Raw genomic sequence first — 24,159 nt, 5'->3', positions numbered from 1 at the left:
TTCACCACTCAACAACAATATATAATTCTGCTTCGAGATAGGTTGTTGTTACGTTTTCAGTCAAACACTGTAGTAGCTTAAACATAATCAATCATATAGAACACAGAGTTATTTATTAACTGGTCGGCTTTAGAACCGTGTAATTGGAAAAACTATTAATTGAAGACGTGCATTGCAGCTTTTGGCCACCAGATGATGCTAAAATCTATTCTGATGCACTTGCTCTGCTCTAGTGCGTGTCTTGTCCATGAATGACGAAGGCTGCGCGTGTGTCCCAGCCTACACGTAGCATCAACAGTTTCTTCCCAACAGAGTAGCGATGGGAAGTTCTATGGAGGTAAAATACTGACTTCATTATACAAGCATGTAAAGTAGGAGTTGCACCTGAAGACTGAGTTTTGTACTTATTTTGAGAATAAATGCAACACTTGGAAGCGTGATGTGTGAATAAATACAACACTTGCAAACATGTAAATTGATATGTGAATAAATTCAATAAGATTTGCGAGCACGCAACTACATTTCAGAATGAATACAACTCATTTAGTAAACTTTCGACTGGTGAATCTTCGTCTGTGAATCAAAACTACATTTGCCGATGTCGAATCTGTGCACTCAAGAGTTTTGGCACACATTTTGCGACTAACCTGTGCCAAAAGTTTAGCAGTTAAAAAAAATAAAAATCTGCAAGCAAGCACTAAAAGAAAGACATGAGCTCTGGTGGACAGGACATTTTATTCCGACCAATCAGGTGAGGTGTTGACATTCTTGAAATGTGCTTTCACGTTTTACTCGAGTTCGTTGAGGAGATGCGGTGTATGTTTTGGTTATACAAAGCTGTTTTTAATCATAATGTTCAATAATCAATTATCAGGTGTAAACATGGATTTGTCTTTATGCTCGTGATCTATTTCCCTGCGCGCATATGACAGACAGACGAGCGTGTATTAATCCTGCTGCAGGACTGACTCATTACTGCCAGCACTTCAACAGTTACAGTAGGTCAAACAAACCCCAAATATGAACGAGTCCCTCAGAAAAACGAATCATGACTCTCGAGTCAGGAAAAAAAAAGAGTCGTTCAAAAAGAACGAATCGTTAGCGAACCACCGAGAGGACAACTATGGACTGAAAACCATCGAAAGGGGCAATACACCGACTGGAAATGTTCAAGTACGTCGCAATATGTATGTATTACATTGTGTTGGGATTTTACACAATGTAATCGTTGTCTTTATTATCGCAAAATGCGAGAAAATACAATTCGTTCGAATTGATGGGGGTAGCTACCAGTAAGTAGCTAGCTAGTTAACGTTAGCCAAGCGTCACCCCGTGTGGCCAGCGACTCGAGACCGGGCATGTTTGACAGCTGACAGTTTGGTTTTGACAGTTCATTTTGGCGTACTATCTTGTAACTAATGACAGCGAACTAAATGACAATGCCATACTTTATTTGTTATAGATGGATAGAATTGTGAAGTATTATTTTTCCACATGCCAAATGGGCTTGTCAAGTCAGTGGTTTTTCTGCCGGCAGATGTTCTTCACGTTAAGGATTCCTGATGCAAGAATGAGATCATGATGTAGCTAGCTAACGCGTTACCTTCAGTAAGATCCAGTATATTCACCATATAGCCTATTCTTTACTATTATTCTGCACCACGTTTTGTGATATCATTTTTTGCCAGAGAGGAGAATTTCTCCTTTTCCCACTAAATAATTCAGTGGTAATGGAAAACGTGTCAGGCACTGCATGCATCTTCCTGTCATGTGGGATTAATATTATAATGAGTAGTGGCCTTCAAGTACAAGCTACATTACCTCTTTCTCTCCTCTCCAACTCCCTTCTCTCAGTCCTAGGGTTGCAAAAGTTCGGAAACTTTACGGTAAATTCTGGAATTTTTCCATGGAAAGTTAAGCCCTGGAATTTGGGGAATTGTGCATAAATTCATCAACAAAGTTAGCTTATAACAGTGAACCTTTTTTGTGGGATACACATAAGGCAATTCTAGGTCTTGTGGCATATTTTGGTTAAACTATCCCCAATTCAATGGAATTTCTACATGCACAGTGCATTCTTCCATCACATGTGCAGTGCACTCATCCATCATATGTACAGCTGATTCTCAAGATCTTGCACTCTAATGATGCTATTGAGCCCACGCTACTTCACTGTCTGAGCCAAGGACTACATGCTTTCTGGTAAGTTTTGATGGTAATACTGGGTGGGGTGAATATATTTTATATGACATAATGTTTTGTTAATTAGTAAATAGTAGCCTACAGCAAAATGTGTTTAAATCATTTCTAACTTGTTAACAATTTCTGCTAGTTAGTTTTTGCTACATGTGGGTTTTAGCTTGCTTGAGCCTGCTAACTGAGGAGTGTTAATTCACCAGTTTCCATACATGTTTCATTTTAAAACATTTATCTTACAAAGGAGTTGTTTAATCTAACTGCTTAGCTATTTATCTGTACATGGAATTGTGTTTATAAATTTTTTTTAGTCTTTTTTTTTTCTCATCTTTACAGGAAAATACCACGGGCACTATCTGATGTGTGGAGACATTTCACTGCAGCTAATGTAGAAGGAAAAGCTGTGTACAATTGCAAATACTGTGCCAAATCATATGTGAAGAATGCAACAAAGAGTCCCTCTACTTCTATTCGAGGTGAAAATGATGAATCGGACACTTTATCGATAGCAACAGCTCATGGTCCTCCTGAAATCAGAAGTTTTTTTTGGACTCAATGGAGGAATGTAGTCAGAGAAATGCTGATTAATGTCTTGCTCGAGCTGTGTATGCAACTGGTTCACCTCTGATGCTCACAGGGAATGTGTATTTGGAAGAGATTTCTGAATGTTCTTCGCCCAGCATACACCCCTCACACCATACATGCTTTATCTACATCTTTTGCTGCATGCAGAGTTCAACAGAGTTCAAGTGAAGGTCAAGCAAATCATAGAGAAAGCAGGCTGCATTGCAATCATCTCTGATGGTGATCGAATGTTCGTGGGCAATGAATAATTAACTACATCATCTCCACCCCTCAACCAGTATTCTACAAGAGAACAGACAAGGGGCAACAGAAACACTGGTTTCTACATTGCAGATGAGCTAAAGGCAGTCATTAATGACCTTGGACCACAGAAGGTATTTGCACTGGCGACCAACAATGCTGAGAACATGAAGGCTGCTTGGTCTGAAGTGGAGGAGTCCTACCCTCACATCACACCCATTGGCTGTGCTGCTCATGCATTGAATCTGCTCCTCAAGGACATTATGGCACTGAAAACAAGAGAGCCAAGGAAATGGTTAGGTATGTGAAGGGTCATCCAGTTATAGCAGCAATCTACCTCACCAAGCAAAGTGAGAAGAATAAGATCACCACATTGAAGCTGCCCAGCAATACCTGTTGGGGTGGTGTTGTCATCATGTTTCCTGGAGGGGAAGGAGTCTCTCCAAGAAATGGCCATATTACAGACTGCCGATATGGACAGCCCCATCAAGAAGATCCTCCTGGATGATGTATTTTGGGAGAGAGTGATAAGCAGCCTGAAACTCCTGAAACCTATAGCAGTAGCAATTGCACGGATTGAGGGAGACAATGCCATCCTGTCTGATGTTCAGACTCTGCTTGCAGATGTAAGATAATAAATCCGTACTGCCCTGCCTACTTCACTGTTGCTCCAAGCAGAGGAAACTGCAGTTCTGAAATACATCAAAAGCGTGAAGACTTCTGCCTTAAGCCCATACACGCCGCAGCGTACATGTTGGACCCCAAGTATGCTGGCAAGAGCATCCTGTCTGGTGCAGAGATCAACAAGGCCTATGGTGTCATCACTACCGTGTCTCGCCACCTTGGCCTGGATGAGGGCAAGGTTCTTGGCAGTCTGGCGAAGTACACTTCCAAGCAAGGGCTTTGAGATGGAGATGCAATATGGCAGTTGTGCCAACATATCTCATCAGCCACCTGGTGGAAGGGACTTTGTTGGTTTGAGGCTCTTTCCCTTGTTGCCTCCATCATCCTCCAAATCCCACCAACATCAGCCACCTCAGAGAGCAACTGGTCCTTGTTTGGGAACACACACACCAAAGCACTCAACAGGCTGACCAATACAAGGTTGAAAAATCGGTGGCCATCCGGGCAAATTTAAGGCTTTTTGAGCCTGACAACGAGCCATCCTCAACAAGGTTGGAAAGTGAAAGTGAAGATGAGGCCTCAGTCTGATGTTTAAGAGGTGGACATTGAGGAGGTCCAGGGAGAAGACATGGAAGCCTGAGAGGAAGACAACCAAAGCTTTAGTTTCTAGACTATCATTTTACAGAAGTATGTTGAAACCGTTTTTGGGAAATGCGATGGATCATTCAATATTCCCTTTCTTTTGTTGTTCAGTGAAATCATCCCATGTGAAGAGTCAACTCAATTTAAGTTCAATTTGTAACTACTTTTTTCCTATTGGAAGGATTTAATAATTTGCAATTATGTCTACTTATGATAAAGTAAAATGTTTGTCTCCATATGATATGGTAAATATATCCAATGCAAAAAATATTATATTATTTAAATGGTATTAATATTAATTTGCATATATTTCTGTTAATTCCCACGGAAAGTTTCCACCTCTGAATATTCCCCAAAATGTTCAACCCTACTTGGTCCACATCCCTATTTTCTACAACTCTCTTACCACCCATCACCAACTCTCCAGACAGAAAAACACTTTCAAAGTAAGGAGTAAGGAGAGTACATGGCAATTCCACTGCAATATTCTGTTCATCCTTGTATGCTTTCTGTACAGCAAATTGAGCTGTTTTACTGGTCCTGTGCTGTTTTACTAGGTCCTGTGTAGCTCAGTTGGTAGAGCATGGTGTTTGCAACGCCAGGGTTGTGGGTTCGATTCCCACGGGGGACCAGTACGGGGGGGAAAAAAATGTATGAAATGTATGCTTTCTCTACTGTAAGTCGCTCTGGATAAGAGTGTCTGCTAAATGACTAAAAATATAAAAAAATATAAATATATACTGCCTCTCTCAAGGCGAAGTCTGGCTCAGTCCTTTTTAGCCATCAAAGGTTTTGTCACTACATTCAATATAATGTAATTCCAGAGTAGAGGTCAGTCAGTCAGCAACATTTTGTTCCCAAGGTTTAATCAGAATGCCACTAACTGTACTGCACAACAGAAGCGTTGTCCATCTCTCCCTATTTACCTCTCGCTCTCTTTCCTTGAGTTGTCGGCTATCTGGCTATTGGTTGCCCACCTGTATAAATCCCATACCAGGGCAGGAGATGACAAGAGAAGTGTCAGTAGTACAGTGACTTTCTCAGTTTGTTGTAGGGATGGGTACGATTATTCGAATATCCGAATGGACGTTAGTATTCGAATACTTGCAAGAGTATTCATTTTTGTCAAAAGAAAATAATAATCATAGGCATATTTTACAATGACAAAGGCTTTGTCTCCATTCAATAAAATGATCTATGTGACATTTCTACACACAAGGATATACCATGACATTTGAAATCCTTAATTTAATAAAACAAACTTTTGAATGACTTTTTCATTTTTTATAACGTGGTATTCATCTCTTACCCTACGAGGTCTAGAGCCTGCTGGTTTTCTGTTCTACCTGATAATTAATTGGACCCACCTGGTGTCCCAGGTTTAAAATCCATAATTAGAAAGGAACAATTAAAAAACGGAGTGGAATTGGCTTCGAGGTCCAGAGTTGAGTTTGAGGGACGTATAGCCTACACAGGTTTCACACGTGAACTGTAGCTTTATTTTGTTGGCACTGCAGTAAGAGGCTCCATGTGTAGCAACGTAAAGTGGGAAATATCTTATCAATGCAAATAGAATATGGAGTCACTGATGAAGGTGACTCCTGGCTAGGCCTGTTGCGGTTACGAGTCATGAAGGCAGTCAAATTCCACGTGACTGTTTAGTCACGGTAATTAGTCTTCTCCAAGCTCTGATGCTGCTGATGGTCATTAGTAGCCTACCAAACTTGCTAACTGCCTGGTACTCAGCACTCTATTGTCCCTCTAATCACTCTAACATCAATGTAAATGTGATTCAAAATATAATCAAACACTTCATGAGAGCTCATGTTGAGCAACATTTCTGTTGGCTATGCAATTGTGTGAGAGAACTTAGTGATGGCCTCTTAAAAAGAGGAGGATCCCATCAGCTTTCTATATGCTAAGGCCTACTATATTTATTTCTCAACTTTCCTATTATTAAGCACATTGCATATCTTTACAACAGGAGTGTAGCCTACCTGGCTAGCATGAAAATGAACCACGGAAAAGCATCTCACTATTTAAGTGCATAGATGACATGTATTTTTTTCCCCCTGCCCCTGTTTCGAGACGGGTGGATGATAATGTTCCATTCTAAATCAAAACAAATTTCACACATATGATTTACTGTATGTAAAGACGAGATTAAATTAAGAATATTCTGATGGGTGACAATATTAGCCTATCACTTGTGAATTATATTCAGTGCATTTGGAAAGTATTCAGGACCCTTCCCTTTTTCCACATTTTTCTAAAATTGATTCAATAAAAATGTTCCTCATCAATCTACACAAAATACCCCATAATGACAAAGCGAAAACTGGTTTTCAGATTATATATAAGGTCCCACAGTTAACAGTGCATTTCAGAGCAAAAACCAAGCCATGAGGTTGAAGAAATTGTCCGTAGAGTTCCAAGACAGGATTGTGTCGAGGCACAGATCTGGGGAAGGCTACCAATAAATGGCTGCAGCATTGAAGGTCCCCAAGAACACCGTGGCCTCCACCAAGACTCTTCCTAGAGCTGGCCAAACTGAGCAATCAGGGGAGAAGGGCCTTGGTCAGGGAGGTGAGCAAGAACCTGATGGTCACTCTGCTCCAGAGTTTCTCTGTGGAGATGGGAGGACTTTCCAGAAGGACAACCATCTCTGCAGCACTCCACAATCAGGCCTTTATGGTAGAGCGGCCAGACGAAAGCCACTCCTCTGTAAAAGGCACATGACAGCCCGCTTGGAGTTTGCCAAAAGGCAACTAAAAGACTCTCAGACCATGAGAAACAAGATTCTCTGGTCTGATGAAACCAAGATTGAACTCTTTGGCCTGAGTGTCAAGCATCACGTCTGGAGGAATCCTGGCACCATCATGCTGTGGGGATGTTTTTCTGTGGCAGGGACTGGGAGATTAGTCAGGATTGAGGGAAAGATGAACAGAGCAAAGTACAGAGATCCTTGATGAAAACCTGCTCCAGAGCGCTCAGGACCTCAGACTGGGGCGAAGGTTCACCTTCCAACAGGACAATGACCCTAAGCACACGGCCAAGACAATGCAGGAGTAGCTTTGGGACAAGTCTCTGAATGTCCTTGAGTGGCCCAGCCAGAGCCCAGACTTGAACCCAATCGAACATCTCTGGAGAGACATGAAAATAGCTGTACAGCGGCGCTCCCCATCCAACCTGACAGAGCTTGAGAGGATCTGCAGAGAAATACAGATGTGCCAAGCTTGTAGTCATACCCAAGACGACTGGAGGCTGTAATCGCTGCCAAAGGTGCTTCAAGAAAGTACTGAGATATGGTTCTGAATACTTATGTAAATAAGGTAATTCAGATTTTTTTATCTTTAATACATTGCAAAAATGTAAAAAAAAACAAAAAAACCTTTTTTGCTTCGTCATTATGTGGTATTGTGTGTAGGTTGAGTAAAACAATGTATTTAGTCCATTTTAGAGTAAGGCTGTAATGTAATTAAAAATGTCTAAAAAGACAAGGTGTCTGTATACTTTCCGAATGCACTGTATTATCACTTGTGAATGATGCCCAGCGTTAGGCAAGAAATAATGCCTTTTTTTGACAACTAAAGTGGCCAATTTAAAATTTAAGCATATTAATTTGCTTTACAAGGGGTGTAGAGCCTAACTGGCATACATAAGCAGTGTGTGAGTTTCAAGTTTGGGGAAGATAATTTTCACAATAAAATGCACCTTTTATAATAAAAGCATTACATGCATAATCTCATTTGCGGTCACTTTTGATAATGGTGTTTTCCCGCTAATGGAACACTCGCACTTAGCCTACTGCTGTGTGTGCATTGCTGTGCTTATAATGTGAAGGAATAGCCTAATAGTTTATCACATTTGAAGCTAATTGTTGCGTAAAAATTTGTTTTGATGCTAGTGGTTGTATTAATTTGGGATCTATCGCATCCCACAACTGTCCCAGACGATGTTTGGAATATTTATTTCTCGCACAGAATAGGTAAACTTTTGTACTATGGGGGAGAGTAGATTGACATAGATTAGTGCGTTTGCTGTTCGCCTACTCTTCTTGTTGGCTGACGAAAAGTAAATATAGACAGTTCTTCCGAAATCTGTAATATGCACCTCGGAATTGGATAAGGACGTACGCAGTTGCATCCCCAAAGTTTCTGTCTTCACTTGTAGCCTGTGAGAAAGACCTGATCACGTGATGGAGAGCCATGTGAGTGAGAGGCTCTTCGGAGCACGCAGCACTCAGGAAGAATGGAACAACGGCCACTGGCTGCAAAAGGCATTGATTTTTTTAGGGTGCATTACGGCCACACACAGGGGATGCCCCTGGGAAATTCCTGTCATTATCAAGTGCTTGTCAAATTGTGAATGAGAGACTGTTGAAGTCTTTACATACAGCCTGTGCAAAAAACTAAGCAGAGCTCATGCCTTTCAAATCATGATTACTCGCATCATACAGCCTTACAATGTATTAACATCTAAACATATAGCCCAATGTTTGTAGGACAACTAAAGTTACATATCTCTAAATTAAGCATATAGGAGTACCTATTTATTTCTTAACCGCTCAACACAGAATAGCTGCATGTGTGCACTCCCTCAAATCATTTGGAGAAGATATCCTTTCTTTTTTATTCAGCTTTGTTCAATTGTATTCTACATATTATAAAATAATGCCACAGAATTCTAACCAAATCTTGTCTGCTAAATGAACTAGTGTAGCCCACAGCCATATGGCATAGCCAGATCAGGACCTTAAATAAGGACAACTCAGAGTATGCTATTCTGTTCTTCTGAAATAGACTACATTTTCTTCATATCATGTTTCACCTGTCTAAAATAAACAATGGATTTATTGTGAAGGTGTAGGCTATATTACATGGATTTATTAGACTTGTAGATGTTCCAAAGGTCTGCATCAGTGGCTTGTAGGTTGTGTGTGGAAGCCAGGAGATGCTAAATGTGTTTGTTAATTAACGATAAGTTACCGTGAGACCGACGGTTATTTGCTTGATAATCACCGGCTGACGAAGTTTCATGACCGCCACAGCCCTACTCCTGGCCGCACTTTTTTTACCTCCAGGGAAATTAGAATGTCACGTTTTATACTGCTACCTATTTCCCATTTTTTACATTTGAATCTAGAGAGTTATCTGGAACTTAATACTGCAACAGCAGTTGACAGCAGATCTCTGTGTATAGGCTAACACATCGCTTTTTAAATTCTGTTTTCTCATTCCAGGAAACTCAAATATGCGTAGTTACATCCCTTTTTTCTGTGCTAGGGGAAATTAATACAGTTATTTTAATAATCGACCCTGTTTGAGGCTAGGGACTCAGACAGGCCCTTTGATTAGTTCCCAGAAAAATCATTGATCTACAGATTTCTGCGTCCTGATGGGACGTGATGCCACAGCCCAGGAGTTGATGTCTGTCTTATTAGGCGATAGATCTAAGCTAGACAGGCTAAAGCTTGCAGTCCTGGGAGTCCAACACTAACTGGCCTGGGAAGTTCAAGAGCTAGGCAACCTACGGAAGAGCCAGCTGCTGTGGCTTTGGCATACAGTGCATAATAAATGATTACTAGATAAGAGTTGAAATTGCTGAGTTGAAAATCATTCCAGTGTGTTTTGCAACTATACAGAAGAGCGGGCTCGAGAGAGGACGAGCGGGGGCACACATCCATTACGCATAAACACACACTATGGCACTCGGCTACAACTGTACTAAAATAGCTTGAGAGGATGTTGGGAAGGTATCGATTGGAGAGGACAGAGCAGGGTACTTCAGGTCATTCTGTCAATGTTTCTAATGAAGAATGTCCTGTGTCACTGATGGATGCTCTGTGTACTCTACTGTGGTCCTATTCCTTTTTGGAAACATGTCTAATGTACCATATTTGCTCTGGTGGTTGTTTGTCTATATGAAGATGATGTATTGCCACTCAACTTTTGCAACCCAACAGTGCTACTGATAAATATAATTGTTTGTTTGTACAGTGCTTCTACACCTGCATTTGCTTGCTGTTTGGGGTTTTAGGCTGGGTTTCTGAACAGCACTTTGAGATATCAGCTGATGTAAGAAGGGCTATATAAATACATTTCATTTGATTTGTGTAATATAAATTGTTTCTGTTGATTTTTCCAGATCTAAATGTATATCATGAACACAGATATGATTCCAAAATTCACCTCAAAAGACGAGGAGATTGACTTCTGGAAGACTCTTTCCCTCAAGTACAAGAAAAAGTAAGATATGCACAAATCATGCCTTTTATGTTACATTAATGCTATATCTAAGACCATCAGGCTTCTTTTACTTGAACTCACCAGAAACTCAGAAGTATGACAATATGTTGGAATCCTGTGGTTTCACTACCTGTACTTTAAAATCCTGAGTACTTCTGAAAGGAAATTCCCCAGCCAGACTTGTTACATTGACCTCATAGCCTAGCTCTCCTCACTCTTTCGTTTTTAAGAGCATTAATGAATGACCGATACAGTTTAACCTGTGAAAGTCCTTTATGTAAGACTATGTTAGGAATGTCCTTCAATACTAATTTATACTTCCAAAGGGACAGATCTGGTTTCACATTTGAAAGTCTCTTAAGTGAGTGGCGCAGCGATCTAAGGCACTGCATCGCAGTGCTTGAGGCGGCACTACAGACCCTGGTTCTATCCCAGGCTGTGTCACAACCAGCCGTGAACGGGAGTCCCATAGGGCGGAGCACAATTGGCCCAGCGTCGTCCTGGTTAGGGGAGGGTTTGCCCGGGGGAGGCTTTACTTGGTTCATTGCGCTCTAGCAACTCCTGCGGGTTGGGAACCTGCAGGCTGATTTCGGTCATCAGTTGAACAGTGTTTTCGCCGACACTTTGGTGCAGCTGGCTTCCGGGTTAAGCAGGCAGGTATTAAGAAGCGCGGTTTGATGGGTCATGTTTCGGAGGACGTATTACTCGACCTTCGCCTCTCCCGAGCCTGTTGGGGAGTTGCAGCGATGAGACAAGATCGCTATTGGATATGACGAAATTGGGGAGAAAAAGGGGGTAAAATACCAAAAAGATATATATATATCTTATGTCTACACTGAATGGGATTATGTAATAGCGGTCTTAGATGTATGTTTTCTTTTCCCATCTGTGCGAGACTGGTAGTGGGCGACAGACGTGACTCTGTGGTCTATTTCTCTCAACGAACATCCTCATCACACAGCAAAGGCGCACTGCTGTTTTGATACAAAAGACTGCTGATAAGATCGCAGTGGACAACAGACACACCCAGCACTAGGGGAAACTACACCCAGTTATATGAGGCTCTATGGACATTTACACCCAATGGGAATCAAAGCCACTCCCCTTTGTATCGCTCAATAAATGTGTGTTTAAGATTGTCATGAATTTAGTAGTGAAGCAGCTCCTTAGTATCAACAATAGATGCTCTTGCTTGAGGATTCCCCTAAACACTGTTGCAAAAATTGTTTGCCAATAAAGAGGATGCTCGGGTTCCCTGACAGGTCAGGGATATCCGAAAGGGACATTCACCTCTTGGGCAAAACAAGCAGTTCAAAGACCGCCGAGGGTGCTGATGCTGCTTTTGGAACTAACCACAGATGGAGGAAGTGGTAACCTGCTGGGGTTTTAAAGTTAAAGATCCCACTTGGCTTTCCCCTTCAAAATACCACTTACCCCCAAGTTAGCAACACAGGACAGACAGCCCATAGCAGGAAAGTGGGTGCTGTTTGCAGGCCCCCCTTCCACCCTGTCCCACCGGTCACATGCCTGTAGTGTGCAATGCCGATGGCCCCCGGACACAGCCATTTTTAGAGCAGCTGTGTGTCCATGGCTTTAGCGGGCGGCAGACACTTACTTACATAACCCCATTCAACCCAACCCCCACCCTGAAACGCTACCCTGTCCTGGCCACATGCCCACAGTAAACAACCCAACCTTTTGGTTATTTATATAATATCTACTTTTGCTCTGGGTAGCAGACAGACAGTCTGTTGCCGTTTTGGAGAGGCCAGGGTGGACAAGTGACGCGATGTGTTGTTGGGAAAGTCAGAGGGTTCTTTGATTGGCTGGATCACGATCAAGTGTAACAGTGCAAATCCTGTGTGGGCTTTGTGAAGCGGCCAGGATCTGCGCTTTTAATTTCCACTGTTTAAATGGCCTGAAGACAGTTGTGTATGTTTAAGTACCTACTGTATGTCATGTAGGATTTTCATGTTATTAGATAAACAAAGAAGATTGGTCATTTATGGGTTGCTAGTTCCTGTTACTGTCTACAAACCAGGATATTTATTCTTTGACTTTAAGAAGTCTTGTAGATTGTAGATACCATTCATCATAGAAGGCTGTAACATGATTTTGTGATTTCTATTTTTTAAGATGTGCTCCGGAACTTTGGTGAATACTGAGTATGTTTTAAACCTCCCGCTATGAGCAGAATTACTGTCTTACCGCAATTAGCCTAGCCACAAAATCCCTAGTTTGAAAGCGACTGTTTCTCTGGAAGCTGTGCTGCGCCATTTTCCCCCATGTGGTCCAGCCTCCTAGCAATTTGAGTTCAACCAATGAGCTTCAGCCCCTCACCATATGAGTGACAGCTAGCAAAAGTCACATCATGCACCCACAGCAGAGCAAGAGAGCGAGAAGGCAATGATGTGGTGCACATAGCTGCACATGTGTGACGTTGTACTCAATTTTCGGGGACCACTTTTGGATTGTGAGCTCTACTTTCAGAACTACTGGTTAAAAAGTATACAAAAGTACAGGAGAGTTTCTTTAAGTCTTATATACTTAACCTGGGTACTTTCATAGTAAAAACCAAATAAATACTAATGGACTGTTAAATAACAATGTTGTTGTACTAACCATGTCCTCCGGCGGTGTCTGCCCTGTCAGTTGCCAGGAGGCCCAGGAGGAGCTGCTGGAGTTTCAGGAGGGCAGCAGAGAGCTGGAGGCAGAGCTGGAGACCCAGCTGGGCCAGGCCGAGGACCACACGAGAGTCCTGCACTCTGAAAACAGCAGGCTCAAGAACGAGGTGGACTCACTCAAGGTACACAAGAGGGACACAATGCACTAGATCGGCTCAAGTAAAAAAATACATGTTGTTATTGGAATGTGAGTTTACTGCATGAATTGACAAGAAAATATTTTAGAGGCGCCTTTAGCATTCATGCTCCTCTTTTGACAACCTAAGAAACACGCCATACCCTTGACATAATAAATAATTGATGACTATTTGAAGCTGCCTTATATCATCATGGCTTGTCCTTTATTGCGGTCTCCAGAGAGGAAGCACGTTAGCATGTGTCTGTCAGTATTCCAACCTATAGAAGTTATTAATGACGTATCAGGCATGTTCAACAGTAAAGGAGACAGGGTTCTTAGACAGAAATCGTATCAGTCAGGCAGACAAGGAACTCTCTTTCCCAATCTTGCTCTGATCACTACTATGGGGAATCGGCACCTGTGCTTTACTGCCCCTCGACATCCTGTTATATCCAGCTGTGGTTCATTTGCATGAAACTCATGATTCTCATACACAATGCATCAGCAGCACATTCATTCTCATGCCGTAATTAGCGTGTGGCTCTGTGTCCATGTTCACATCACGACTCAAGCCATGCGAGTCACCCCACCGGTGATGGTGAGATTGTCTTTTGTTCTGCTTTTTTTTTCAACTGTCTGGTGGTTATTCCAGGCAATAAACAATTATTGCTTTCATGCCTTTGTTTATGGGAAATACCACAGCAATGACTGGTTTTCTCATTCTGATGATGCCAGAGACTGTGTCTGTCACCTTGAGTAACGCCTTGTTATGAGATACGTGCTACTTGACGTAGGCTAGAATGTATGTGCTGATGTAGTAAGTATGAATATGAAGTTCATGTAAAACGGCATTTCAGGACAAAGCAGGATTTGTCTGGCCCAGGTTAGTGGTTAATTGATTCAGACGTGACATATCCAGAAGATATAGGTCAGAAAGACTGGCAGACCCAGTGACATTTATTGAGCTGAGCTCCAGAGAGCTGGAGGAGAAGATAGGGGGTCATCATCCCATACCCTGAGCACGCTGGAGTAAACGGAGCATTACCACGGTGGTTCCCTCCACTGTTTGGGTGTGCGTGTGACTGCGAGGTGTTAGGAAAATAAAGCTTTAACGTCCTTCGCCTATTTAAAATGGTCTTCCCCCTCTCTTCTCTTGACCCCCCCCACCCCCTCCAGGAAAAACTGGAGCAGCAGTATGCCCAGAGCTACAAACAGATCAACATGCTGGAGGATGACCTGGGACAGACCCGGGGCATCAAGGAGCAGCTCCACAAATATGTGCGGGAGCTAGAGCAGTCCAACGACGACCTAGAAAGAGCCAAGAGGTAAGCAAAGACACCAGACCACTACACAGTATCTAACAGACAGATTCTGGATACAGCATTAGAAGAGGAGCTGTAGAAGTCGTCATAACCTGATATTTACTGTATACTTCAGGATGTTCGTTTGGACGAAAAAGGCAATAGTAGAGACAATATCTACCAGTAGTACTAATCTAACAGTAGAAGCAAAAGTATTCATCCTCTTTCAGAACACAAACTCATACATTAACCCCATGCAGAGAGGTGCTGATGAATGCTGGAGGCTGAGATGCTTGTTGAATGTTTCCTAATTAATTCCCCACTGTGCTCTTCATTGGGAGTAATCGGATGACTGATGGAAAATCCCCATTCCAATTAAAACAGGCCACTGGCCCAAATGGGTCTGATTGCTGTAAATTCCCTGGCCAGTTTATTAGGCACACCACCCCGTTCACGAACATGGATCGCTCCTACAGACACTGAGTCACGTGGCCATAGCTTGCTATATAAAGCAGGCAGACGGGCATCAAGGCATTCAGTTACTGTGCGATTGAACGTTAGAATGAGCAAACGAGTGACCTAATCGACTGAGCGTGCTATGATCGTCAGTGCCATTTGCGCCGGATCCAGTATCTCAGAAACGGCCACCCTCCTGGGCATTTCACTCACTACATTGTCTACGGTTTACCGAGAAACAACCAGTCGGCGGCAGTCCTGTGGGCAAAAGGAGCATGTTAATGAGAGTAGTGTTGTCACGATACCAACATTTTACTAACGACACCAGGCCAAGTATTACAATGCAAAGTCATTTCGTAATACCACGGGGAAAATTCAGTGTCGTGTTCTGTTCGCCTCGTCCTCCCGACAATTGTTCCCGTTTTCTAAACGTTTAGTGCATGTGCTACACAAAAAAAACCTGTCACTGATATTCACACTTCTACTCAATACAACACATATAGCATTTAACTTCACACTGTATAATAAAATACTGCATGGAATGGCTGAGATGATCATATTTGCAAAGGCCTACCTATGATTTGGCTAGAGGAATGGGAGGAATGAATATACATCAAATCAAAGTTTATTTGTCACGTGCGCCAAATACAACAGGTGTAGACCTTACAGTGAAATACTTTCCGGTTCTAACCAATAGTGCAAAAAAGGTATTAGGTGAACAATAGGTAAGTAAAGAAATAAAAACAACAGTAAAAAGATAGTGAAAAATAACAGTAGCGAGGCTATATACAGTAGTGAGGCTATAAAAGTAGCGAGGCTACATACAGACACCGGTTAGTCAAGCTGGTTGAGGTAGTATGTACATGTAGATATGGTTAAAGTGACTATGCATATGTGATGAACAGAGAGTAGCAGTAGCGTAAAAGAGGGGTTGGCGGGTGGTGGGTGACGGGACACAATGGAGATAGCCCGGGTAGCCAATGTGCGGAAGCACTGGTTGGTCGGGCCATTTGAGGCAGATGTACATGAATGTATAGTTAAAGTGACTATGAATATAGTACCGCATTATGGGGTATTGTGCGTAGATTGATGAGGAAATAAAATGTCAATTTTTTTTATTTTAGAATAAGGCTGTAACGTAAATAAATGTGAAAATGTGGAAAAAGTCTAGGGATCTGAATACTTTCCGAATGCACTGTATATGCTCCCAACAATTTTAACGGGTAAAAACCTAACAACTTTTAGACAATCAGTACAACCAATGAACATAGTAAGGGTCATACTAATTAGAGTTAATAAGGGATTAAAAAGTATAACTGTTTTAAAAAAAAAAAAAAAATAGTTTACAGCATGTTGAATATATGGGACTATTATTTTCATCATATTTCGAAATGATTCATTGTATGATACATGATATTAACGTCATGAATCGTTGTTTCATTTAATTTTTGTTTCATTGTTTTCATTTCATGTAATCTTTTGGTTCAAACAATGCTTAATAAGCATCATTGACATGTGGAATATGATATGTGCAAGCTGGTAAGCTGTGGAAAGAATATGTCCATTCAGCAGACATGTTAATTGAAATGTTAATTTAGCACTGACCTCTGTTAACCAAGAACAAAAATCATGCATAATTTATATTTGCGGACTTTGTCCACGAGAGATTAATTTAGCACTAAATAGCAGTAATGCATCACGGTGAATGTGCCTTTTGTGTACAGAAGCCAAGAGTCCACTGAACAGTGTTTTCCTTTGAATTAAATTATTTATTTATTTCTGCAGGGCTACAATTGTGTCCTTAGAGGACTTTGAGCAGCGTCTGAACCAGGCTATCGAGAGGAACGCCTTCCTGGAGAGCGAGCTGGATGAGAAGGAGTCCGTCCTGGTCTCAGTGCAGAGATTGAAAGACGAGGCCAGAGGTGCTGATTGATCCGTTTTCACTCAAACCCCTGCCTGTCTTCACTTATTAGAAAATTAGCTGTTCCCTTTTCTCTTTCATCTTCTCAGTGATATGTGTGAAATGAATAGAACCCATGTGCTCACAGCATTAGCATTGCTTACAGCCACAAATTATTGTTGGGAGAGACTATCGCACCATTAACCTCAATCTGAATGTCTGGTCTGACTTCGCCTTAAATAGTCTGTCTGTCTGCTTGTCTGTCAGACCTGCGTCAGGAGCTCGCCGTCCGAGAGCGAAGTACGGACGTAACCAGGATGTCGGTGCCCACCTCGCCCATCCAGGATGACAATGACAAGATGGATTACTCAGTCCAGGCCTCACTGTCTCTCCCCGCAACGCCACTCGCAAAGAGCGCCAACCCCACAGGTACCCTTTTGCTCTGACCTCAACACTGTCTCCTTTTTTATGTGAAGTATACTGTATGTCAATGACTGTTCTATTGGCGAACGTACAGTCACTGGATAACAAAATGGACGAGCTCCGTTTGAGACTAAATGGGACCTGAAGAACTGTAATATCCTATGTTTCTCGGAGTTGTGGCTGAACAAGGACATGGATAAGATACAGTATGTGGAAACCCCTTCCAATTAGAGGATTCGGCTATTTCAGTACACCCGTTGCTGACAGGTGTATAAAATTGAGCACACAACAATGCAATCTCCATAGACAAACATTGGCAGTAGAATGCCTTAGTGAAGAGCTCAGTGATTTTCGACGTGGCACCGTCAAGGGCTCCCACCTTTCCAACAAGTCAGTTCGTCGTCCCCACAGTGACCGTACGTACATATCCCAACCAGAAGCCATGATTTATAGGCAACATCTGCAATGAGCTAAAGGCTAAAGCTGCCGCTTTCAAGGACAAGGGCACTTCTAAGAAATCCTGCTATGTCCTTTGAAGAACCATCAAACAGGCAAAGCGTCAGTATAGGACTAAGATCGAATCATACCACACCGGCTCTGATGCTCGTCAGATGTGGCAGGGCTTGCGAACTATCACGGATTACAAAGGGAAACCCTACCACCAACTGCCCAGTGACGCAAGCTAAATGCCTTCTATGCTTGCTTCAAAGCAAGCAACACTGAACCATGCATGAAAGCACCAGCTTTTTCGGACGACTGTATGATCACGCTCTCCCTAGCCGATGTGAGTAAGTCCTTTAAACGCGTTAACATTCAGACGGATTACCAACATACGTACTCAGAGCATGCGCTGACTAGCTGGCAAGTATCTTCACGGACATTTTCAACCTGACCCTGTCTGAATTAACCTACATGTTTCAAGCAGACCACCATAGTCCCTGTGCCCAAGAACTCCAAGGTAGCCTGTCTAAATGACTATCGCCCCGTAGGAGTCGCATCCGAAGCCAGGAAATGCTTTGAAAGGCTGGTCATGCCCCCATCAACACCATAATCCCAGACACCCTGGACCCACTCCAGTTCACATACCGCCCCAACAGATCCACAGATAACGCAATCTCTATTGCACTCTACACTGCCCTTTCCCACCTGGACAAAAGGAACACCTATGTGAGAATGCTGATCATTGACTATAGCTCAGCGTTCAACACCATAATACCCTCCAAGCTCATCACTAAGCTAATTACCTGAACACTTGCCAATACAACTGGATCCTGGACTTCCTGATGGGCCGCCCCCAGGTGGTGAGGGTAGGCAATAACACATCTGCCACGCTGACCCTCAACACGGGGGGGCCCCTCAGGGGTGTGTGCTTAGTCCCCTCCTGTACTCTCTTTTCACCCACGAATGTGTGTGGCATAACTCCAACACCATCCTTAAGTTTTCCGACGACACAACGGTGGGAGGCCTGATCACCGAAGACAGTGGGGCAGCCTATAGGGAGGAGATCAGAGATGCCAGGACAACAACCTCTTCCTCAATGTCAGCAACACAAAGGAGCTGACCGTGGACTACTGATCGCTGGAGGAATGGGAGGAAGGAATGTACATGAATAATGGTCTGCATGCCATTGTGGCAGTAAGGGGAAAACACTGCATGAAACCTTCTTTACTCTTCAGTTAACACCAGCGCACACACTCTCCTTCCCTTACTCACACACACTCCGTCTCCCTCTCTCTCATAAACACACACACACACCACTCTCTCTCTCTCTTCCGGGATGCTGGCCTTCTAGGCAGAGTTCCTCTGTCCAGTGTCTGTTCTTTTGCCCATCTTTACTTTTTAATGGCCCGTCTGAGGTATGGCTTTTTCTTTGCAACTCTGCCTAGAAGGCCAGCATCCCGGAGTCGCCTCTTCACTGTTGACGTTGAGACTGGTGTTTTGCGGGTACTATTTAATGAAGCTGCCAGTTGAGGACTTGTGAGGTGTCTGTTTCTCAAACCAGACACTCTAATGTACCTCTTGCTCAGTTGTGCACCGGGGCCTCCACCTCCTCTTTCTATTCTGGTTAGAGACAGTTTGCGCTGTTCTGTGAAGGGAGTAATACATAGTGTTGTACGAGATCTTCAGTTTCTTGGTAATTTCTCGCATGGAATAGCCTTCATTTCTCAGAACAAGAATAGACTGAGTTTCAGAAGAAAGTCCTTTGTTTCTGGCCATTTTGAGCCTGTAATCGAACCCACAAATGCTGATGTTCCAGATACTCAACTAGTCTAAAGAAGGCCAGTTTTGTTGCTTCTTTAATCAGGACAACAGTTTTCAGCTGTGCTAACATAATTGCAAAAGGGTTTTCTAATGCTCAATTAGCCTTTTAAAATTATAAACTTGGATTAGCTAACACAACGTGCCATTGGAATACAGGAGTGATGGTTGCTGATAATGGGCCTATATATGCCTATGTAGATATTCCATTAAGTCTGCCGTTTCCAGCAACAATAGTCATTTACAACATTAACAATGTCTACACTGTATTTCTGATCAATGGGATGTTATTTTAATGGACAAAGAATGTGCTTTTCTTTCAAAAACAAGGACATTTCTAAGTGAACCCAAACTTTTGAACAGTAGTGTACAGTACCAGTCAAAAGTTTGGACACACCTACTCATTCAAGGGTTTTTCATGATTTTTACAATTTTCTATATTGTAGAATAATAGTGAAGACATCAAAACTATGAAATAACACATGGAAGTAACCAAAAAAGTGTTAAAACAAATCAAATATATTTAGTAGCCACCCTTTGCCTTGATGACAGCTTTGCACACTCTTGGCATTCTCTCAACCAGCTTCACCTGGAAGTTTTGAAGGAGTTCCCACTTATGCTAAGCACTTATTTGCTGCTTTACCTTCGCTCTGCGGGCCAACTTATCCCAAACCATCTCAATTGGGTTGAGGTCAGGTGGTTGTGGAGTCCAGGTCATCTGATGCAGCACTCCATCACTCTCCTTCTTGGTCAATTATCCCTTACACAGCCTGGAGGTGTGTTGGGTCATTGTCCTGTTGAAAACAAATGATAGTCCCACCAAGCGCAAACCAGATGGGATGGCGTATCATTGCAGAATGCTGTGGTAGCCATGTTGATTAAGTGTGCCTTGAATTCTAAATAAATCATTGACAGTGTCACCAAAAAGCACCATCACACCACCTCCATGCTTCACGGTGGGAACCACACATGCAGAGATCTTCCTTTCACCTACTCTGCGTCTCACAAAGACACGGCGGTTGGAAACAAAAATCTTACATTTGGACTCATCAGACCAAAGGACAGATCTCCACCGGTCTAATGTCCATTGCTTGTGTTTCTTGGCCCAAGCAATTATCTTCTTCTTATTGGTGTCCTTTTAGTAGTTGCTTCTTTTCGGCAATTCAACCATGAAGGCCTGATTCACGCAGTCTCCTCTGAACAGTTGATGTTGAGATGTGTCTGTTAGTTGAACTCTGAAGCATTTATTTGGCTGGTAACACTAATGAACTTCTCCCCTGCAGCAGAGGTAACTTTGGGTCTTCCTTTCTTGTGGCAGTCCTCATGAGAGCGCTTGATGGTTTTTGGTGACTGCACTTGAAAAAATGTTCCGCATTGACTGACCTTCATGTCCTAAAGTAATGATGGACTGTCGTTTCTCTTTGCTAATTTGAGCTGTTCTTGCCATAATATGGACTTGGTCTTTTACCAAATAGGGCTATCTTCTGTATACTACCTGTACCTTGTCACAACACAACTGTTTGGCTCAAACGCATTAAGAAGGAAAGAAATACCACAAATTAACATTTAAGGCACACCTGTTAATTGAAATGAATTCCAGGTGACTACCTCATGAAGCTGGTTGAGAGAATGTTTGTGCAAAGCTGTCATCAAGACAAAGGGTGGCTACTTTGAAGAATCTCAAATATAAAATATATTTTGATTTGTTTCACATTTTTTGGGGGTTACTACATGATTCCATATGTGTTATTTCATAGTTTTGATGTCTTCACTATTATTCTACAATGTCGAAAATATTAAAATAAAGAAAAACCCATGAATGAGTAGGTGTGTCCAAACTTTTGACTGGTACCACACATATCTGCCTCAATTACCTTGTACCCCTGCACAACGACTTGGTACTGGTACCCATATAGCCAAGTTATCGTTAGTGTATTTATTATTACGTGTTCTACTTTTCTATTATTTTGCTATTTTCTTTCTCTCTGCATTGTTGGGGAAGGTCCGTAAGTAAGCATTTCACTGTTAGTCTACACCTGTTGTTTACAAAGCATGTGACTAATAAAATGTGATTTTGATTTGTATATTGTGTTCATTTTTCAGAGTTGTCCAATGTCCTTGGTAACTCTGCTAGAATATCAGCCCTCAACATCGTCAGTGACTTGCTACGGAAAGTGGGGGTGAGACATACATTTTTCTATTTGCACACGTTCACTATTCACTGTATACTCTGGTACACTAAGACTGTGTCTTATACAATATATCGACCTCTTGCTAATAGTGGACGGCTATCTTTTTGCGTTCTCTACGTCCATCTCAGTCTCTGGAGTCTAAGCTGACGGCCTGCAGGAACTTTGCCAAGGACCAGAAAGCCAGGAACTCTTATGCCATCACGGAGAACGGGAACGTGATCAACGGCAACACAGCCAAGTTCTCCCATACACTCCACACGACGTCGTCATACTACGACAAAACGTAAGTCCAAGCCAGATTCAGCTACGCCCTCTCTGACTCACACGCACACGCACACGCACACACACACACACACACACACACACACACACACACACACACACACACACACACACACACACACACACACACACACACACACACATTACTCATTTGTGAGGTACAGGTTGATTGAAGATATGGTTTTCCGAGAAAGCCACTTTTGTAAAGGACAACAACATTTCTTAGATGTCAAATCTTTGTTTTGGTTATAAGCCTAATGCATTAGTCATTTTCTCGATGTATTGTTTTCTGTGTTAAGACCCCTCTGGTTTTACAGTTAGATTTCTTAATTTTGATGTTGATCCTTTTGACGGTAGAAATGTGTATATGAAATGTTTGTTTAGTGTTGGGAGTACATGGAAGTGTGTTGACGTTGGAGGAGTTATGGAGGTTGACAAGGACTCTCAGACCCATGTGTTTTTCCCCAGCAGGAGAGAGAGGGTCATATTCCCCGCATTAATTCTGGGTAATGATCTTCCTCCTCTCATGATGAGTGTGGGTCACCTGCATGCAGTTTGATTAACAAGCCTCCCTACTTTTCTCTTGTAGCGCTGGGGTAGACTCACTCACTGTGGGGCTAGATAACTGCTCTGGGTGGCGGTACATTTCTCTGCTTCTTAACACTGCTGATATACATTAATATATCTGTTAATATATCTGTATGTCTGCTGGTGTGTTGGTAGCTTTCATGGTAGTGTCTTCTTTGGATCAATAATCATTTTGGGGGGATATTGATTCTCAGTTTTGTGGTGTGCATGTACTGTAGTGCAATGGAAAGTTGGTTGTGGTACACTTTTGAATTTTGTGCTCAATTATTGTCAATTAACTACAAACTACTGCATGTGAAGAATACATTTTTGCAGCTGATTCTAAAGTAAAAAGTAACCTTTTCCTGTTCTTATGTAGCCGGTGCTGTCCTTCTGTTTTTCCTTATTGAGGTTGTCTTTCAAGGTATGAATACTATGTCCCCTGTAGAGGTGGTGTGACTGTGTGTAGAGGTTGTAGTGCCGTGGCGTTGTTTCTACTGTGTGAGGAACTATGGATATGAGCTTGACTGAGTATGTTGACCAGGACATGCTCACAAGGACACGGTTTGGGTTTCACAGCAGGGAGGAGTAGAGAAGCTATAAATATAGCTCTTTACTAAAGAGCACACTGTCACCACTGTGCCATACTATTCAGAGTACTAGCTAGCTAAATAGATAAGAAGGAATAGGATTCCAGACACGGGATTTTGAAGTGGAGTACATTAATACACAACACACCTTTTAGAATTAACTATTTTTTTTAAGCAATTTTTTTAAGGAGTGGGGCAGTCCCACTCCTTTCGCCCACTCCTTTCGTCATTTTTTTTTAGCTCTATTGTAGAGCGATTACAGTGGAAAGATGGGGGAGCCAAAGGGCAGTGGGCCGGATTCGAACCCATGCTGACTCTGGAATTTACTTTTTTTATATAGTCAAAACTAGGTTGAACAAACTCCACTAGGTCTTAAAAGAGAGGGGAGGGAGCATGTGTATGGTTTTTACATTTGACTGGCAATACCTAGGTATTAGGCTAGGCAGATTTTATGTTTGCTATGCTAATGTACCTGTTTTACCGTCCCATAATATGAATCCAGCAAGGTTCATTTTGTAAGTAGCAATACGTGAGATGTTGCCTAACCGTCAGGAGACCAGACTAACCCATGTTGTGTTTGTCTTTACAGCAGGGTGGTGAATGGCCTGGACCCTGGCACACTGACAGCCATCACAGCACCCCCCTCTCCCTCCCCCCCTGACCTACTGCCTCTCATTGTGTGACGGTGACAGACAGTACCCCTGCCAAGCCCCCCTCCCCACCCCCCCAACACCTTCCTCTGCCCTTCTGCCAATGGACAAGACTATGTCTTAAAACAGAAAGCATTGTGTTGACTTTCAAATGAGGACATAAAAATGGCCAGCACAATTAAACACTTTTCACATACTGTAA

General features: G+C 42.4%; 1 protein-coding gene across 6 annotated transcripts; it reads left to right on the top strand.

Annotated features, from left to right (window-relative positions):
• Window positions 1-579: 579 nt before the first annotated feature.
• LOC115201026 (nuclear distribution protein nudE-like 1-B) lies at window positions 580-24,159 on the top strand. Of its 6 annotated transcripts, XM_029764224.1 has the most exons (11): window positions 761-1,173; window positions 10,435-10,535; window positions 13,188-13,341; window positions 14,514-14,662; window positions 16,880-17,016; window positions 17,262-17,423; window positions 21,780-21,856; window positions 21,997-22,151; window positions 22,622-22,656; window positions 23,097-23,141; window positions 23,897-23,989. In XM_029764224.1, the coding sequence occupies exons 2-11, from the start codon at window positions 10,441-10,443 to the stop codon at window positions 23,905-23,907; spliced, it is 1,020 nt and encodes a 339-aa protein (XP_029620084.1). In that variant the 5' UTR covers window positions 761-1,173; window positions 10,435-10,440; the 3' UTR covers window positions 23,908-23,989. The 6 variants fall into 6 exon arrangements, with proteins under 6 accessions (XP_029620082.1, XP_029620084.1, XP_029620080.1 ...); XM_029764222.1 differs by lacking the exons at window positions 761-1,173; window positions 23,897-23,989 and adding an exon at window positions 580-751 and having other exon boundaries at window positions 23,097-23,889; XM_029764220.1 differs by lacking the exon at window positions 23,897-23,989 and having other exon boundaries at window positions 23,097-23,889.

This window comes from Salmo trutta, chromosome 10, assembly GCF_901001165.1.
Source record: "Salmo trutta chromosome 10, fSalTru1.1, whole genome shotgun sequence".
Taxonomy (NCBI): domain Eukaryota; kingdom Metazoa; phylum Chordata; class Actinopteri; order Salmoniformes; family Salmonidae; genus Salmo; species Salmo trutta.
Note: the sequence above shows the minus strand (reverse complement) of the source record. Positions and strands in the feature narration are given on the sequence as shown.

Excerpts from the sequence above, each read along its gene's own strand:
- LOC115201026 (XM_029764222.1), top strand. The coding sequence starts at position 10,441 with ATGTATATCATGAACACAGATATGATTCCAAAATTCACCTCAAAAGAC. Across the intron at positions 13,342-14,513 it reads ACGAGGTGGACTCACTCAAG|GAAAAACTGGAGCAGCAGTA; the intron begins GTACACAAGAGG and ends CACCCCCTCCAG. Across the intron at positions 17,424-21,779 it reads AAAGAGCGCCAACCCCACAG|AGTTGTCCAATGTCCTTGGT; the intron begins GTACCCTTTTGC and ends TTCATTTTTCAG.